General features: G+C 37.0%; 1 protein-coding gene across 2 annotated transcripts; it reads left to right on the forward strand.

Annotated features, from left to right (window-relative positions):
* The first annotated feature begins 3,016 nt into the window (after positions 1 to 3,016).
* On the forward strand, positions 3,017 to 15,375 carry cables2a (Cdk5 and Abl enzyme substrate 2a). 2 transcript variants are annotated; one of them, XM_053482360.1, is made up of 9 exons: positions 3,017 to 3,519; positions 5,307 to 5,399; positions 8,146 to 8,223; positions 9,344 to 9,434; positions 12,249 to 12,417; positions 12,512 to 12,609; positions 12,898 to 13,004; positions 13,554 to 13,758; positions 14,654 to 15,375. In XM_053482360.1, the coding sequence occupies exons 1-9, from the start codon at positions 3,026 to 3,028 to the stop codon at positions 14,792 to 14,794; spliced, it is 1,476 nt and encodes a 491-aa protein (XP_053338335.1). In that variant the 5' UTR covers positions 3,017 to 3,025; the 3' UTR covers positions 14,795 to 15,375. The 2 variants fall into 2 exon arrangements, with proteins under 2 accessions (XP_053338335.1, XP_053338336.1); XM_053482361.1 differs by lacking the exon at positions 8,146 to 8,223.
* The last annotated feature ends 697 nt before the right edge of the window (positions 15,376 to 16,072 follow it).

Below are 16,072 nucleotides of genomic sequence, written 5' to 3' on the forward strand. Positions count from 1 at the left end.
AAATGTATGGACAAATAGATTTATTCATCAGTGTTCAGCCCTTTTGAAGATTAAGAAACAAAAAAAACACAGACATGGAATTTAAAGAATGAATGCTTCAGACGGAGACAAGACATTCCTGATGAAAACGATTTTAATATACTTCTGCAGTATTTGACAAATGATGTCTAAAAAGCTAACAGGGCTTAAATGTTTCAGGTTTCAACTGGACTATAATGTGTTTGCGATGAATCAAACTGTAGTGTATGTTTACATGTTTAAAGTCATTTTCTTTTTTTTTCTTTTTTTATAATTAACAAAGGTTAGCATAACAGTTATGAGGCCATAAAGATTGGATCAACATGAGCAATAAAATCAGAAGTTCTTGCATCGTAAAACTGTAACTGAAAAGAGTTTCCACCAACATATCTGTCAGTCGCTGGTGCGTTATTTCACTGACTTTTTTTTACCTTAAGTTCGATCAAATCGTTTGATTCTCGTATGTGATGCGTAGCATGATGTTTACATACAATTTCTAAACTGATTGTTTCTCACCAAATGTGTGATATAAACAAACGTAAGCTACCATTTGGACCCTAACTGTATGTCACAGCTTGTTTTCTATTTTCAAAATGTATAGGTATGATATTTAAGCTTTTTATCATAGAGATGAAACAGACTTAATAATCAAAAGAGGTGCATAATTTAAGAGACACAATTTCACTTGAGCTCAGTGAGGATGACAAGCTATCAGGTAAAAAAGATTGATATTGAGAGATTAAATTGTAAATTGTATCAGTGCAGCATATTGGTACAGCTTGGATTTGTGGCACTGAAAAGCAAGACAGTGCATCCAAAAAACAAAACAAAAAAGAGACATAACATTTCAAACTTTAACTTTACCTGCACTGTCTTAGTACGGTGTTACCATGTTGGTGCTAGCTGTAACACCTCAGCACAGCCTTGTGTATGCCATATAAATCTATAAAGACCATACTAGGTACACTGGATTATGCTGAATTAACCTTGAGATACATTAGCTAGATGTAAAGCCTTACACTGCTCATGTCAATCTGTGATTGCTGTATAAAAAAGGTGATGGACATAAGCCATGTGTGTGTGTGTGTGTGTGCGCGCGTGTGCGTGTTCGAAAGATAATTAAAAAACGTGTTTACTGGTTTGACCAAAGCTTTATTCTGAAGAGTGTTTTCTGTTTGCTGGTAATGGAAATGCATTCCTCAATAATGAAGTGTAAAATGCAACATAATTGTATATTTGGAAAACAAGTGATTTCACTCTCAGCCCATGTCCATTTCTTTTGCTCTATGACCTTAGTAAGATGATAACACTGCACTCATGTGGAAGTATACTGAATAGCATCTCAGAGTTGCTAAACTAAGCTAAGCTGTGTTTTTGAGCGAGAGAGAGAGAGAGAGAGAGAGAGAGATCATTAAGTAATAAAAAAAAAAACTTAGTAGATTGGATGTCCAGCAAAGTCAGAATTTAGTACAGAAGCCAAGTCAGCATACTCTATTGAGCCAAACTGCCTACAGCATAGCTTACCCCTACCACTTATATTAATTCTTACATTTACTAAATTCATCATGAGTTTATTTGTTTTTCCTAATCACTTGTGCCTTTGTCTTTTTTCATTTCCAAATTTTAAAAAGACCCCTTAGTCAACAAGTACAAAATGCAAACTGCAACAGCACAGATTAAGAGGCACAGCACTGACTATTACGGGGATCCTATACTGAGGCTCCATAAACATGTAGAAGGTAGGGAACATCAGAACTTCTCGCTAGGAAAGATATACCCTGAAACAGTGCCTCTACTGCAAGAACATTTGTCTAAGTTTGAGGACAGATGGCCAAAAAATTTCTAATGATACCTACTGGTTATAGACTATATCTATAGAAATAAAAGGGAAAAATAGAGAGTGCATTAGATATTGGTAAAGCCAAAGAAGAAAACAACAAAGATCATGTGGACGTTCATGTACGCACATCATATGTGATGCATAGCACAATGTTTACATACAATTTCAAAACTGATTGCTTCTCACCAAATCAAATCAAAACAAAATCACACAATTCCATTTGAGCTCAGTGAAGATGACAAGCTATCAGGTAGAAAAGATTGATATTGAGAGATTCATTTGTAAATTATATCAGTGCAGCATATTGGTACATTAATTAATAACTAATTAAGTACATTAAGATTAATAAGTAGCAGTAGAAAGGGTAATAATGGGAGGGGGTGTACTTAATACATTATATGTGTAGGATTATGTTTCCTCTAATGATGTCAGTAGTTGCACCATTATTTATGCTATCATGTCACCATCAGAGGTAAAAACTAATATATTTGTTAATTTTTTGGGCCCCACTGTATGTACTGTATATAGTCGCAAGTCATCGTCATCAGTAACACGAGTAGGCAGAGGACAGAAGTAAAACACAGGTAATAAGAATAGTGATAGAGTAATTTTGCAATAGGATATGGAGGGAAAAGGGGAAATTCAACTGTATGAGGAACAACTGGAGGAACTACGGTACCGAGATTATGCAAGGTTAAAGGGAGCGGTCAAGGTTTTATGAACTTTAAGACTGGCTCCAGTTTATTTTAGGAACGACATCAGCCTTGGTACAGAACTATATCAGGATTACAGGAACTGTAGAACTGTCATGTGGTGGAAAGCCTGAGTAGATGAACTCAAAACTATATTGTTGTAAATTACTGCAATATCTAGAAAAAAAAACATTGTTGTAGCCACTGAAATAGTGTTCATGAATAAAATCTGTTCTAAAAATAATAAATAGAAAATAATAAATAATAGATCCCTGGTTCTAGGGATCTACTTGGGTAATCATATTACACCTGCAAATTCAAGAACAGTCTCCCCACCCATCCAGCGTGTTAGAAGCCAATTATTCACCGGATCGTACTGAGCTCGACCAATTAGATTTCAGTGGGCGGAGCTTAAGTGTCTTCCTGAGTAAGCGGCCTCGTGCATGGGTGTGCGCGTGCGCCAGCACTTAGTAGAATGGCGGCTGCTGCTTGTGGTCCTCACGGCGGCACCGCGGCAAAGCCACACAAAGAACACCCGCGAAAAAGTAAGGACTCACGCCGGAGACAGGCGGCCCTGCTGTTCCTCAATAATATATCGCTAGACGGACGACCTGTCTACGCTCTAAGTAATGAGCCCAGAGAAACTTGGCAGCAAAGCCTTGAAGTCGGAGCACCGGCGCTTTCTTTCCCGGTGTCCACGGCAAGCAGCTGCGGGAATTTCAGCCAGCTGTCGCCGCTCAGTGGAACTGCTTTACCGAGGACTAACACCTGTCCCCCGGCTCCGCTCTCCATGGTAGCGATAGCAGGGGTAAATAGCAGTGAGGGTTCCTCGGAGAGAACGGACCCTTTGTCATCTCTAGGATTCCCTTTTTCTCCGACCACCGGAGCTCAAAACACACAGGCGACCAGCGTTAAGTCTCCGGCGGCGGGGTCAGGGGCAAACCCCGGGCCGCTGGAGCTCCGGCAGAGGTGAGTGCTTTCTTTATCACGCCGGGCAAGTCTGTAGCTGTAACGGTATGATTGTAACGTCAGACGTGTCAAAAATACGCACGCACGCTCTCTCTCTCTCTCTCTCTCTCTCTCTCTCACACACACACACACACACGCACACACAGCGCAGTTTTACAGAAACATTACGTTAATAACTGAAAAAGGGCTAAATCATCCACCACAGAGGCATTAGTTACAATCTGTTGTGATTTTTTATAGAAAACAATATCTATCTAAATATGTATACATAAGCTGAGCTGTCTGCGTTCTTACGTTCGTTCTTAGTTAATGAGATCAAATAATCTAATGAACATATAACATCATTTCATCAAATAAACTTCCGGGATTCATAAGCGTTTCGTTTTCAATTTGGAGAAACAAAACTTTCATTTAGGTTCATAACACACGTCTCCATAAACAGGAAAGATAGTGTACTTAAGCAATCACATGAACAACACCACGAGTTTATTCAGTCTGTGTGTGTGTGTGTGTGTTTACAAGGAAATGACAATTATGTTGATGATGTTTTGAGGAGAAAGTAACATTTTCCTTCAATGTTTCTATTTTCCCTGTATATGGGGAACTTTAGGACACCCTGTAGCCTAAATATTGTAAACAGACTTCTCAGTGCCAAAAAGTTGGTGACTATATACTTTTTTATTTATATATAAAGATCATTTATAGGACTATACCATTTTTTTTATCTGGAGGGTCAGTCCTCAGTCCCAGGTTTTACTGTTCTGAAATAAGAATGTGGAAATCTTTGCCACCAGATAAAACATGTTTTTTTTTTTTTTTTACCTTAATACTGCTACATGTTGAAAATGAACAGCTACAATAATTTAGTTTCAGGATCAGATCACTTCTAGCTAAAACACTGCACTGGTGTTTATATACATGTATGTATATAAAACCCATTTGTGGTTATTTGAACCTGCTGTAATTGTACTAATGTAAAATTTTTCTGATGGCACTTCTGTACATCTCTCCAAATAGATAAGGGTGTCTCTTAAATACCATGAATTTGAATGTAAATATGAGCCTATTATGTCAAGAAAGTGAAGTTACACGACAACACCCATCTCAGCCCAGAATACACAATGCTAAGCGACTTAAATCACACCCAATCACACCACTAGTGTTTTACATATTTGAGCAGCAACGTTCTATTATTGTAAATAAAAACGTGAAATTGGGATCCACTGATATCTTAAGATATATAAGAATAAAGAAACATTATGGATATAGCAATAAGGAAGTTTGGTTTATGCTGACTCAGACACCAGAGTCACCCTATCAGCAACCTAAATCAGCACATGGTTCTAAAGATTAGTTTAAAGGGATCCAGAAGTTTTATTAGGATATGTTTTTTGGTGTGTTCTATAACCTTTTAAAGAAGTTATGGCCCCATGTGCGGGAAAACGATTTATATTGTTTTTGCCCTGTTAGGTAGTATCAAGTACAGTGGGTACTTAGCTTTTAAATAAACGGTTGAGTCTGTATTTGTGTTTGTAACAATAAACATGACCGTGTTGTGGTTTGACATTTTCCATTACTATGTAGGGAGAACTTTGTAGAATTGAAAAATATTTTAGAAAACGGATTGTCTATTAATAGTAATAGCTAAAAACATGTCACAGTCACTTCCATGCTTGTTTATAATCTGACTTTGCTTTTAAGACTAAGCCTTCAAGCAAATAACTTTTCTGATGATGATAATTATAAGGATGTTCATTAATTGAGTTATGTTTGCTGTTTTGTTGCAGAACACGTAATCAGTCAGGGTCTCCTGGACCTGTGATGTATAAGAAAGTGCACTTTATCAAGAACATGCGTCAGTATGACACTCGAGGCAGCAGGTGAGTCAGTGAATCATTATGGGGTTGTCCGCAGTGGCAACCCCATAGTGATAATTCAACTATATTCAAGATATTTGCACTTTAGATAAGATTTATTTATTTTTGGTCAGTGTATAAACTGAACCTTATTTGCTGTTTAACACACTTGCCCCATTGTGTGCATGATAAACTCTGTAAGGAAGTAATTTCTTCTCTGAATCAAACCCTGTGACTCATGATAAATAATTCCTAGACCACTACAAAACCAGTATTTATTTTAGTCATGTCAACCCATACTAGTTTGCAATCAGCATCTCAGGTTTTTCCCAAACTTAAATGGTTTATCATTTTTAGTATTCTCCTTCTCCATACTTTCTCTCTGTTGTCTATTATTTAATTATTGTCTGCACCTTCTTTCACTGATTCACATATTTGTTTCTTCGTTCTCATATTTTATAATCTGGCCTGACACTGTTGGTAATTTTTTTTACCTTCTCTAAAGTGGCATGCAGATTGTGCAATAATTACTGTTGTAGATTTGATTGTTATTCATCTCTTTAACCATACAACATTGCCTACGTCTAATCGGTCCTACATCTTCACCCAGCTCACCTTGTTGCTGATGGAGAAGCACTTTTGCTAACTACTTAGTTTATGCCTAGAAACTGAGAGATTGTGAGATTAAGTAAGTAATAGTACATGGCACAGCATGCTGGTATATATGGAAATAATCAACAGTGAGATTATCTTTGTAAAGGTAGTTGAAAATCCACAAAACTAGTTAGTTCCTGTTCAATTATTACAATTATAAACTATCATCTTTTTATTGCTGTTTAGTTATTATGACAAAAGTAAACCAGAAAACACACACTCCTCTGTTCTGAAGACCCTCCTGTGTACAAAACTGTCTGTGTTACAATGAGTTGACACTAAAGATTCCTTCCATAAAATTTTAAGTAAGAAATTCACCATCATTGATCATACATTTTTATTTCTTAAATAGTAAACTTATATTTTACTTATCTGTTCATTGTTAGCTGTATATTACTAACAATGAACAGAGAAGGTAAGTGGCTCATTTCAACGGCGCTGGGGTGTAAATATAGTAATGGTAATTCTAATTTATTTCTATATGGCTTTTAACATTTAATTATTTCAATAAAGCAGCTTTATGTAAATTCAGATATAAATTGAAAGGTGTCCTTAATGAACATGCCAGGGCCGAGAGATACCATAAGGACGAAGCCTTAATAGGAAGCCCACTCAGCAATACAAAACAATATCTGTGCACCATTTATCACAGCTTTACTCACTGTCCACTGTAACAGGGACACCTGTAAACATTAGTTAATCATGTGGCAGCAGCACAATGCAAAAAATAATTTAGTTACAGCTCATGAGCAGCCATCACATGAGCACTGTGACTTTAGTCTCTATAGTGTACACAGTATTGTGTAAACTCTAGAGACTAACCTTAAAACATTTCATATGTGAAAAGGGTTTTGAAAATTTGGTTAAGGCTGCAAGTGGAGTCACGCTTTTACAAATGGCAGTGGAGTTATTGATATGTAAATATTTTCCTCCCACATGAGGCAGCAGGTGAGTCATTGGGTGTTAGACAGTAGGGTAAAATTGACCAAAGAAGGACTTCATGACTCTCTGCCGGTAATAATTTTTCTTCATTTTCACAGTGACAAGGCGCACACATGCAAATACTAATGATGCCATATAGAGCTGAATTCATTAGCAAATCTTTTAGGCAGACAACTGCCATAGTCTTATGTTCTTGTTTTTAGGAAATTAAATTTGTTTGGATTCAATTGGATTTTAATGTAATTCCATACAACTAAATGAGCCAGTTTTGTTTATTAATAAGTCTGGGCTGGAATTAAATGTAAATGAATTATGTTCAAATATACAACTCCAGTTAACAACTTTAAAAGCATTTAATGTAATGAATTTAATATAATGCATTGTTATATAACAGATTTTGATTTATCTATCTAGAATTATATATTGCTCAGTATGGAATATTTTTACTGTTTAAAAAAGCTTGCTCTTTAATCATTTATTTTATTGTACTTTAATTAAAACCACTCCATACCATAGCTTGCTTCTGCCAGTCCCCTACATAAATCAATTGAAATGTTGTGTAATTCAGATAAGATATACCTTTATTTGTCCCACAGTGAGGGAAATGGTTTAGGATAATAATCACAAGACGCCACGGTTGATTCTTTTTCTAAAACAGCAGACCTCATTGTTTTTTGTTTTTTTTTGTAAGTATGATACAAACTATATTATATTACTATATTAGGTGTCAGAGTTAATTTGTCCACCCCTGAAATACGTGGCAATAATCAGGATGCAGCAGTCATAGTATATTTTAATTTTAATTATGGAATTTTATTTAGCCAACATTCTTCTGATCTGCAACCTTTCTTCTAAAAGACACAACTCTGAGCACTAGTGTGCTTTTTGTGTCTTTTAGCATATTCTCTATAAGATTTGGGATTAGGCTTCAGGTTGAAGTACGTGGGTAAGGTTTGGATTGGGTCACTTTGTGTAACTGGATTTGAGTGACCTCTTCTGTAACAATCATTTAAACTGAATTTGTCTCAATAAGGAGAGACAAATGCAGCACTAAATAGCTGTATGTTATTTTTCATTGTAATTTCCCTATGAGTTTTAGCTGACGCTGCATTAAAGTGCTGGCAATTTAATGGTGTGTTCTGTGTGTGTGTGTGTTTGTGTGTGTGTCCTACAGGATTGTTGTGATGTGTGCCAAACGGTCTCTGTGTGCTGCTTTCTCTGTACTGCCCTATGGAGAGAGCTTTCACACCAGGTATTGAACTACACCCAGCCAGCCACAGAACGCTTTCTATTACAGGGATGGACAAATCCCTAGTCTTGTAGGCTAGGTTTACTTTCAAAATAAAATATTCCTAAAAGAGAGTTCCTCTTTTTAATGAAAGATGTATGTCATATACGCCAAAATATATGGTGCTGAAATGAAAAGATGAACAGTATTACCTTGTTGTCATTTGTAAGTTTATTTCTCCTAAAAGAAACTAACATGCACACTATTGGTGTGTTGATTTATCAGGTTATGTGTGAAATAAGTATTTAAAGTGTGTGTGCTCCGCCTCGCTGTAGACAGTGTTCATATCATTCACACAGATTCTCAACCCAGATTTCCGGGAACAAAGGTTGCTGCAGACTCCTGTCAAAGGAGACGATTTGCTACCCTAATGCAGGTGCAGTTCTTGACAAATCTTCACAGTTGAACACACACTCCTTTAACGTTGCCCACAAGTAGGCATCAGGTGGTGTAAGATCGGGGAAATGAAACGGAATGTGTTCTGACACCTTTTTAAACTCTGTGCTCATTGACAACCATAAGCAGAAATAAAGCTGCAATATAAATACTTTTTCCTCCATCAAGAGACTTCTCAAATGCAAATGCTGTCTGAGATGTGCGAGTTTCAGTACTTTATATTTTGGCGTATACCGTATTAGCAAGCTTTTTCTTCAGTTGGGCAAATCCGTAACTACAACAAACCCGGTTCAGGTGTAAACTAATCATTGTAAGCATTTCATGATGAGTTCTTTTGCTTTTGATTTTTTTTTTGTGAAGTTCATCCTGCATCATTAGTTTCATTTATTTGTCCAACTTTTATACATTCTCCATTTTTATCATTTACCTAAAAAATAATGTTTTGGATAATCCCAAATATCCACAACAGCTTTTCCAGCTGCACTAGGACAGCCGTGCCCCCACCCATCAACAAGGAAGCTTTTTGAGCAGGTGGTTCTCATGAGATAATGTCCAAGAGTAAATCTTATTTCAGACAAAGAGCACAGTGCCTTATTTAGTAACTCTCTTTTTCTTAGCTCTGGACTGAGCACTCTGCAATGTGTTGATGTTGAGTAAGGATGACTAATTATATATCCATGTAATCTAGTGAGGAGGCCCAGAGACAGAGGAACCCATCAGGTGGAGGATCTGATTCAGTTCCTGTGTTGGAGGGTGTGGAACTCGGGGCTTTGGGGAAGGTAAAATACATATTCACTGGAACAGTGTTTGTATTTTTTCATAGGTTGTCTTGCATGTATGTTTTGGGAGTGTGTCTTTCATATAGTTTACTGCATGCAGTTGTACAGCTATAAGATCTTAACTGCAGTCTTACATAAATTAGATTAGATTCAACTTCGTCACTGCACAATTTTAATTGTGTTTATAATAATAGCAGTGTGTTGAAAAAAGTGGTTTTAATTAAAAGTTATTATATTTTTAATCACTCAAATGCATTGGACACCCTGCACGTTCTATTCTGAATCACAACATGAAGAAAAATGTGCTAAATGTATTATTAGGTTACAGAAAGTGAGGGAAACAAATAATAGTCTGCAAAAAAAATAGCAGTGTAATTATTTATCTTTCAATTTAAGTGATTAATTTACCGTTTAAACAAAAATACTTGAAGTTTAATCTTTCTTGTGCATCTCTGAACTATTGTTTAGTTGTATAACCATGGTTTCTGAGAACTGATTCACATCTGTGACAATTGTACTACACGCCACAATTCCTCTGCATTTCTTGGTTTTGCCTCAGAAACAGCTTTTTTTTTGTTGTTGTTGTCAGGCCACAACTTTTCTATTGGATTAAGGTCTGGGGATTGGGCTGGCCACTCCTTACGTTAATCTACCAAGAGTAGATTAAAAAGGTCTACCAAAATGCTGCTTGCTTACTGGTGTGTTTGGGGTTGTTGTCTTGTTAAAATAACCCATTTCAAGGGCGTTTCCTCTTCGGCATAAGGCAACATGATCTCTTTAAGTATTCTGATGTACTCAAATTGATCCATGATACCTGAAATTTGATAAATAGGCCCAACATCATAGTACGAGAAGCATCCCCATATCATGATGCTTGTGCCTCCATGCTTCACTGTCTTCACAGTGTACTGTGGCTTGAATTCAGTGTTTGGGGGCCTGACAAACTGTCTGCAGCCTCCAGACCCAAAAAGAACAATCTTGCTTTCATCCAAACACAAAATATTGCCCCATTTCTCTTTCAGCCAGTCAATGTGTTCTTTGGCGAACTGTTACCTCTTCAGCACATGTCTTTTTTTCAACAATAGGACTTCTTGATGATAGCTTGGCTTCACATAGCCGTCTTCTAATAGTAACAGTACTAACAGGTAACTTTAGATGTTCTTTGATCATGCTGGAACTGATCATTGGCTGAGTCTTTGCCAATTTTGTTATTCTTCGATCCATTCGAATGGTAGTTTTTCATTTTCTTCCACGTCTTTGTGGTTTTGGTCTCCATTTTAAAGCATTTGATATCATTTTAGCAGAGCAGGCTATCATTTTCTGCACTTCTTTGTATGTTTTCCCATCTCTAATCAACTTTTAAATTAAAGCTGTTCTTCTGAACAATGTCTGGAACTACCTATTTCACTCATTTTCAGAGAGAAATGCACAGGACAACCTTTTCTGCATTTATCCTTAAATAAGGGGAACTTGTTTGACACCCATTTTTCACAGAACAATTTACCTCTCCAACTGAACTTCACACTGCTATTATTTTGAACAAGCCCCATTTCAATTAATGATTCAATTACACAGAATCAGGTGCATGCAGTCATGACTGTTGGTCTATGGGTTTTCTATTTTTTCACTACACCTACAAGTAAAATATTTACCATGAAGAAATATAATTTCTCCGAAAAACAATAATTGATCTGGTTACTGATGTTGAACTGTACAAGGTAATGAAATACCGTTATCATCTAACCAGGAGTGCATTTTCACAGTGCAGAATAATTTGCATATATAAATGGTATATAATGAGGTAGATAAATTACAATGGGTAAATGCAAATACTACCTGTGCTGTTGTTATATGATAATTACCATATTTTCAACACATTTGTATACTTGACAATAACCTGTTTTTGCATAACTTAATCGTAAATTTGTAAATCATTTCTTCAATAAAAAGATTGCTTTAAAGTGTACTTTATTATTGATTTAATAAGACTGGTACAATATACACCTATCAGCCATAACCCTTTGACCACCTTCCTAATATTGAGTAGGTCCCCCTTTGACTCTTTGAATTGACTCTATAGCCTTGACTCTATTATCTGGCACCAAGCCGTTAGTAGCAGATCTTTGGAGTCCAGTAAGTTGCGAGGTGGGGCCTCCATGGATTGGACTTGTTTTTCCAGCACATCCCACAGATGCTTGATTGGATTGACATCTAGAGAATTTGGAGGCCAAGTCATCACCTTTAACTTGTGTTTGTCAAACCATTCTTAAACCTTTTTTATTTTATTTCTTTTAGATCAGCATAATGCATTATGCTGTTTAAGGTGGACTATATAATCCATATAAACTTCCATGAAATGGTGTACTCGGTCAGCAACAATTTTTAGCAATGTGGTACATATTAAAGTATCATGTCATCATGAATGGCCAGACCCAAGGTTTCTCACCAGAACATTGTCCTAAGCATAATACTGCCTCTGGCAGCTTGTCTTTTTCCCATAATCCATCCTGGTGCCACCCACATGATGCAAAAGAAAATGTCATCATCAGATCATGCCACCTTTCATTGCACCATGGTCCAGGTTTGACTCGCAAGAAAATTTCTTTATTAAAAGTAAATGTGTTAGACCGATGTAGCATCTTTCTCAGATCCAAGATTTCTTAATTAAAAGTAAATGTGTTAGACTGATGTCGCATCTTTCTCAGATCCAAGGTTTGTTTTTAGATGACTGCAGGTTATGTTGTCCAAGTGCAACAATTTGTAAGTGTTCACGGATGGTATCATGCATGTCTGTCTGTATCTACTGTGTTGCAGACAGTATCTTATGCCCGGTTCCTACTTCCTACCAATGCTTTGGTCAGGCAGAAAAGCAATGTCCCTCCGGATCCCACCACTGGCCAGACACCGATGTCCCGAAATTGGATAAACAACCAGAAGAACTTTAGCCACCAGCGATTGTGTAGCAACGTTGGACAAGAAGCTGGTGAATTACTTGGACACTGAAACATTAACAATATCATCCACCTTTACACTCCTTTACAGGAGTTTCATGTGATGTATCAACTTGTCTCCAACAGGTGTGGAAGAGTTGTCTGATTACGATCCAAACCTGTTAAGTGATCCTCAGTGGCCATGTGGAAAGCACAAGAGGGTCTTAATCTTTGGCTCTTACGTGGTGAGCACCAGCATATTGCTTATGTTTTATGTCTTGAAAACATATCTAATTTTAAGCATGTATAATTTGTGAGGTCAAAGGGCATTGTAGTTGTTCAAAGTACTGGCTCTCACATGACCTCAAGAAGGTCATATGATAAGGAAACTAGATAAAAGGCTTGGTGAGCTGCACACACTATATTGTATTACAATGTATTGATCTCGATAAAATGCTTGTATTTTAGTCATTCAACAATTTTAAAGGCTGTTTGATTTTTATCCTAAACAAACATGCGTTTGTGTCTTTCAGACAACTGTTATTGAATATGTAAAACCTTCTGACCTGAAGAAAGACATGAATGAGACATTCAGGGAGAAGTTTCCCCATATTAAACTGACATTAAGCAAAATAAGAAGGTAATCATTACATTTGTATATCAGTGGCTTAACTGTCCCCATATTTAAAAATGTAAAGAATGAAATCAATTTAGCTCCAGAATAATTGGCACCTCCAGGCCTCTGTTTAGAAATGATACAACGATCAAATCCATTCAGACAATAACATGTTGAGGAAGAAACTGAGGGCCTTAGGGACCTTTCTATACCAAAAAACATTTGTATGAATATTTCCTTGCTGTTTTTGTATTTCTCTTCATTTTTAAAATGCACTCAGTTACTAGGAATTTTATTGCTGATCATTTCCTGTTTTTCTGAGCGGGGTAAAAAAAAAACTTAAGCAAAAAAAGAGATTGTTGTTACCCATCCATATCATTATAAGGTGAATTATGTATGAATATACATAGAAAGATGAGGATGGTGTGCCAATTATTGTGGGATTGACCAAAATAAACTAAAAACCGAGCAAGTTAGAGAAAGTCTTACCTAAGGCAAGAGGTTTGTTTTGGAACTACGTTTGTAACACTTCACACCCCTGTAACTTGTGGTTGAATGTTTCCTGATGCTCAGCTTGAAAAGAGACATGTGTGCAGTAAGTGAGGAGTGTGGTCTACAGCCGGTTACCATAGCGATGGCCTATGTGTACTTTGAGAAGCTGGTTCTGCAGGGTCGCCTGAACAAGCCCAACAGGAAACTTGTATCTGCAGTGTGTGTGCTGCTGGCAGCCAAAATCAGCAGTGACCTTAAGAAAGTGGAGGTTAAACAGCTGATAGACGTAAGTAGAATTTGGCCATGTGTTCCTCTGTTTATTTACATGACCATCATTTACTTGTTCATGCTACATAACTCTATCAAAAATTTTAAAATCAAAGTTTAAGGGAAAAAAAACAGTATGCATTAATGTTAATATAAAAATTAATTGTCTGTTTTAAAGGAGTCCGATGAATCCCTTATTTATTTTGCATCGTCTATTGTACATTCTAAAACAGTTAATTCCGACTGTGAAATCTGATTAGGGCATAACAGCACGGAGACATTTCACTGTATGTGACGCTCTGCGCCACTCAGAACAATCCGTGTTGTTTTGTTTACTGCTTATACAAACCTAAGTAGCCTTTAACACAAATAAAGGGCACCAAGTAGCGCCCTTGATCTAGCGACCCAGATCAAGGGCGCTACTTGGTATATAAAGTAAATCTGGTTTCTCAGGACTGGCCTCCACCTCCAAGCCCCAAACCCAGTTACTTACACAAACTGTCGGACGCCGGCTCCGCCAGTCGGTGTTGGTTAATTCCGCCAGTTGTGTGAGACTAGACTACGTGTTGGTAGAGCAAAATGAAACAGACCAAAATCTGTTGATAAACGGTGGCCATGCTGACAGCCGTGCTGATATTAAGTACTACAGCACTTTATCTTGTGATATTTCTTTGATGTCCCAAAACTATTGTTTTTCTACTCAATCTCTATTTCACCCAATGAAGATTTATCTGAAAAGTGTCCAGCTTTTGAGTTTAAATTCAATTCTATGTTGCACTTGCATTTGACGCGCCCTCATAAATCATGCATGTTTAATTATAATGTTTAAAAATATTGTATACAGATCATAGTTATATTAATAAGTTGTTTTATTGCTGCTTCTTATTTGTCCCTGTGCTGATGTTGGCGAGCAGAAGCTGGAAGAGCGTTTTCGAATAAGTCGTCGGGAGCTCATTCCCCTGGAGTTCCCCGTTCTGGTTGCACTGGAAATGGCTCTCTACCTCCCCGACAGTAAGGTCATGCCACACTATCGCAGGTTGGTGCAGCAGGTATAGAATCGGAGAAAGCCCGTCAAGCTGCGGAACCTCAAAGACATGCATCCTGCTGACCTTCCTGTGTTCAGTTGTGTGATTAGTCTTCCATGTGGTTCAGCCCTCATGGTCGATGTGCTGATTAGTTATGGAGCTGGACATTTATCAAAAGTGTCAACCTTATATTTTTCCCCCCCGAAGTGTTTTTACTTATGACTGTAATTTATTTTCAATGTTTTATTTATTAAAACAGATGTATATTTGTAGATTATCAGTACATAAGTATGGAGACTAGCCTTTTTTTCTTAACAGTAATGTGGAGTGTCTTGTCTGTGTAACAGTCTTTAGGATACGACTCTATGTTAGAGATGACATTTTCCAGGCACGTTGTTTGTGCCGTCCTTAACAGATGTTCCGTGCGTGCGCTCCCTAAATACATTAGTTCGTCTCTTGTATATAAATTGAGTGTGCAGTGAAATGTTCTGTGAGCAGTGTACATGATTGTAATGTCAATCTCCTCTAGCTTTACATACATGAGTGCCAATTTAATCAGACCAGCTTGTAATTAATTTGGTGGAAATGAGATTAAAAGTTATTTTACATTACTATATTGCACAAAAGAGTCCAAAATAGAAACGCTAAGTGTGTAGTTTTTGGAATGGTAGGAAGTGCATGATGACAAGCATTTTTGTGTGGATGTAGCTGTAGCCATTCTGTGTGTATAGAATCACCACTGACTATTGGTTTGGTTGTTATGTATTTGTCATAAACATTGTATGACAAATCATACATCACTGTTTATGATCCTGTGGTCTGTTGAGTAATCGGTAAAACCATTAGCAAGTCAGTGAGCTGTTTGTGTTGTACTGTGATATATTGCATTTGGTGCAATGTGTACTCGTCTTATGATGGTACTATATGCTGTACATAATCGTACTTGTTTTATCTAGAATGAGGCCATACGTTGTGGCCTAACAGTCCACAGTAGATTCATTTGCAACACTGTGAATGACTACTATAATTTATCTATGAACCAAGAGGTACGACGTTAAGAACTGACTGTGATAGAAGTTCTTAGTTTTTCTCTCAGGGAATTTTTCTGATCTTAACACTCTGTGTGAACTGTATGTCTTATGCATGACTAAGCTCTGCATCTTATGCGTGAGTTTTTAAACAAGAGCATTTTAAACTCTTGTTATTTACAAACAAGCTAATTTTTTTTACATAAATCTTTTTTTATCGCAGCATGAAGTGCCTTGTTTTACACTGATCACTTTGCTGCCGTGCCATTAACCGTGTTCA

The sequence above is a fragment of the Clarias gariepinus genome, chromosome 22 (assembly GCF_024256425.1).
Source record: "Clarias gariepinus isolate MV-2021 ecotype Netherlands chromosome 22, CGAR_prim_01v2, whole genome shotgun sequence".
NCBI classification, from domain to species: domain Eukaryota; kingdom Metazoa; phylum Chordata; class Actinopteri; order Siluriformes; family Clariidae; genus Clarias; species Clarias gariepinus.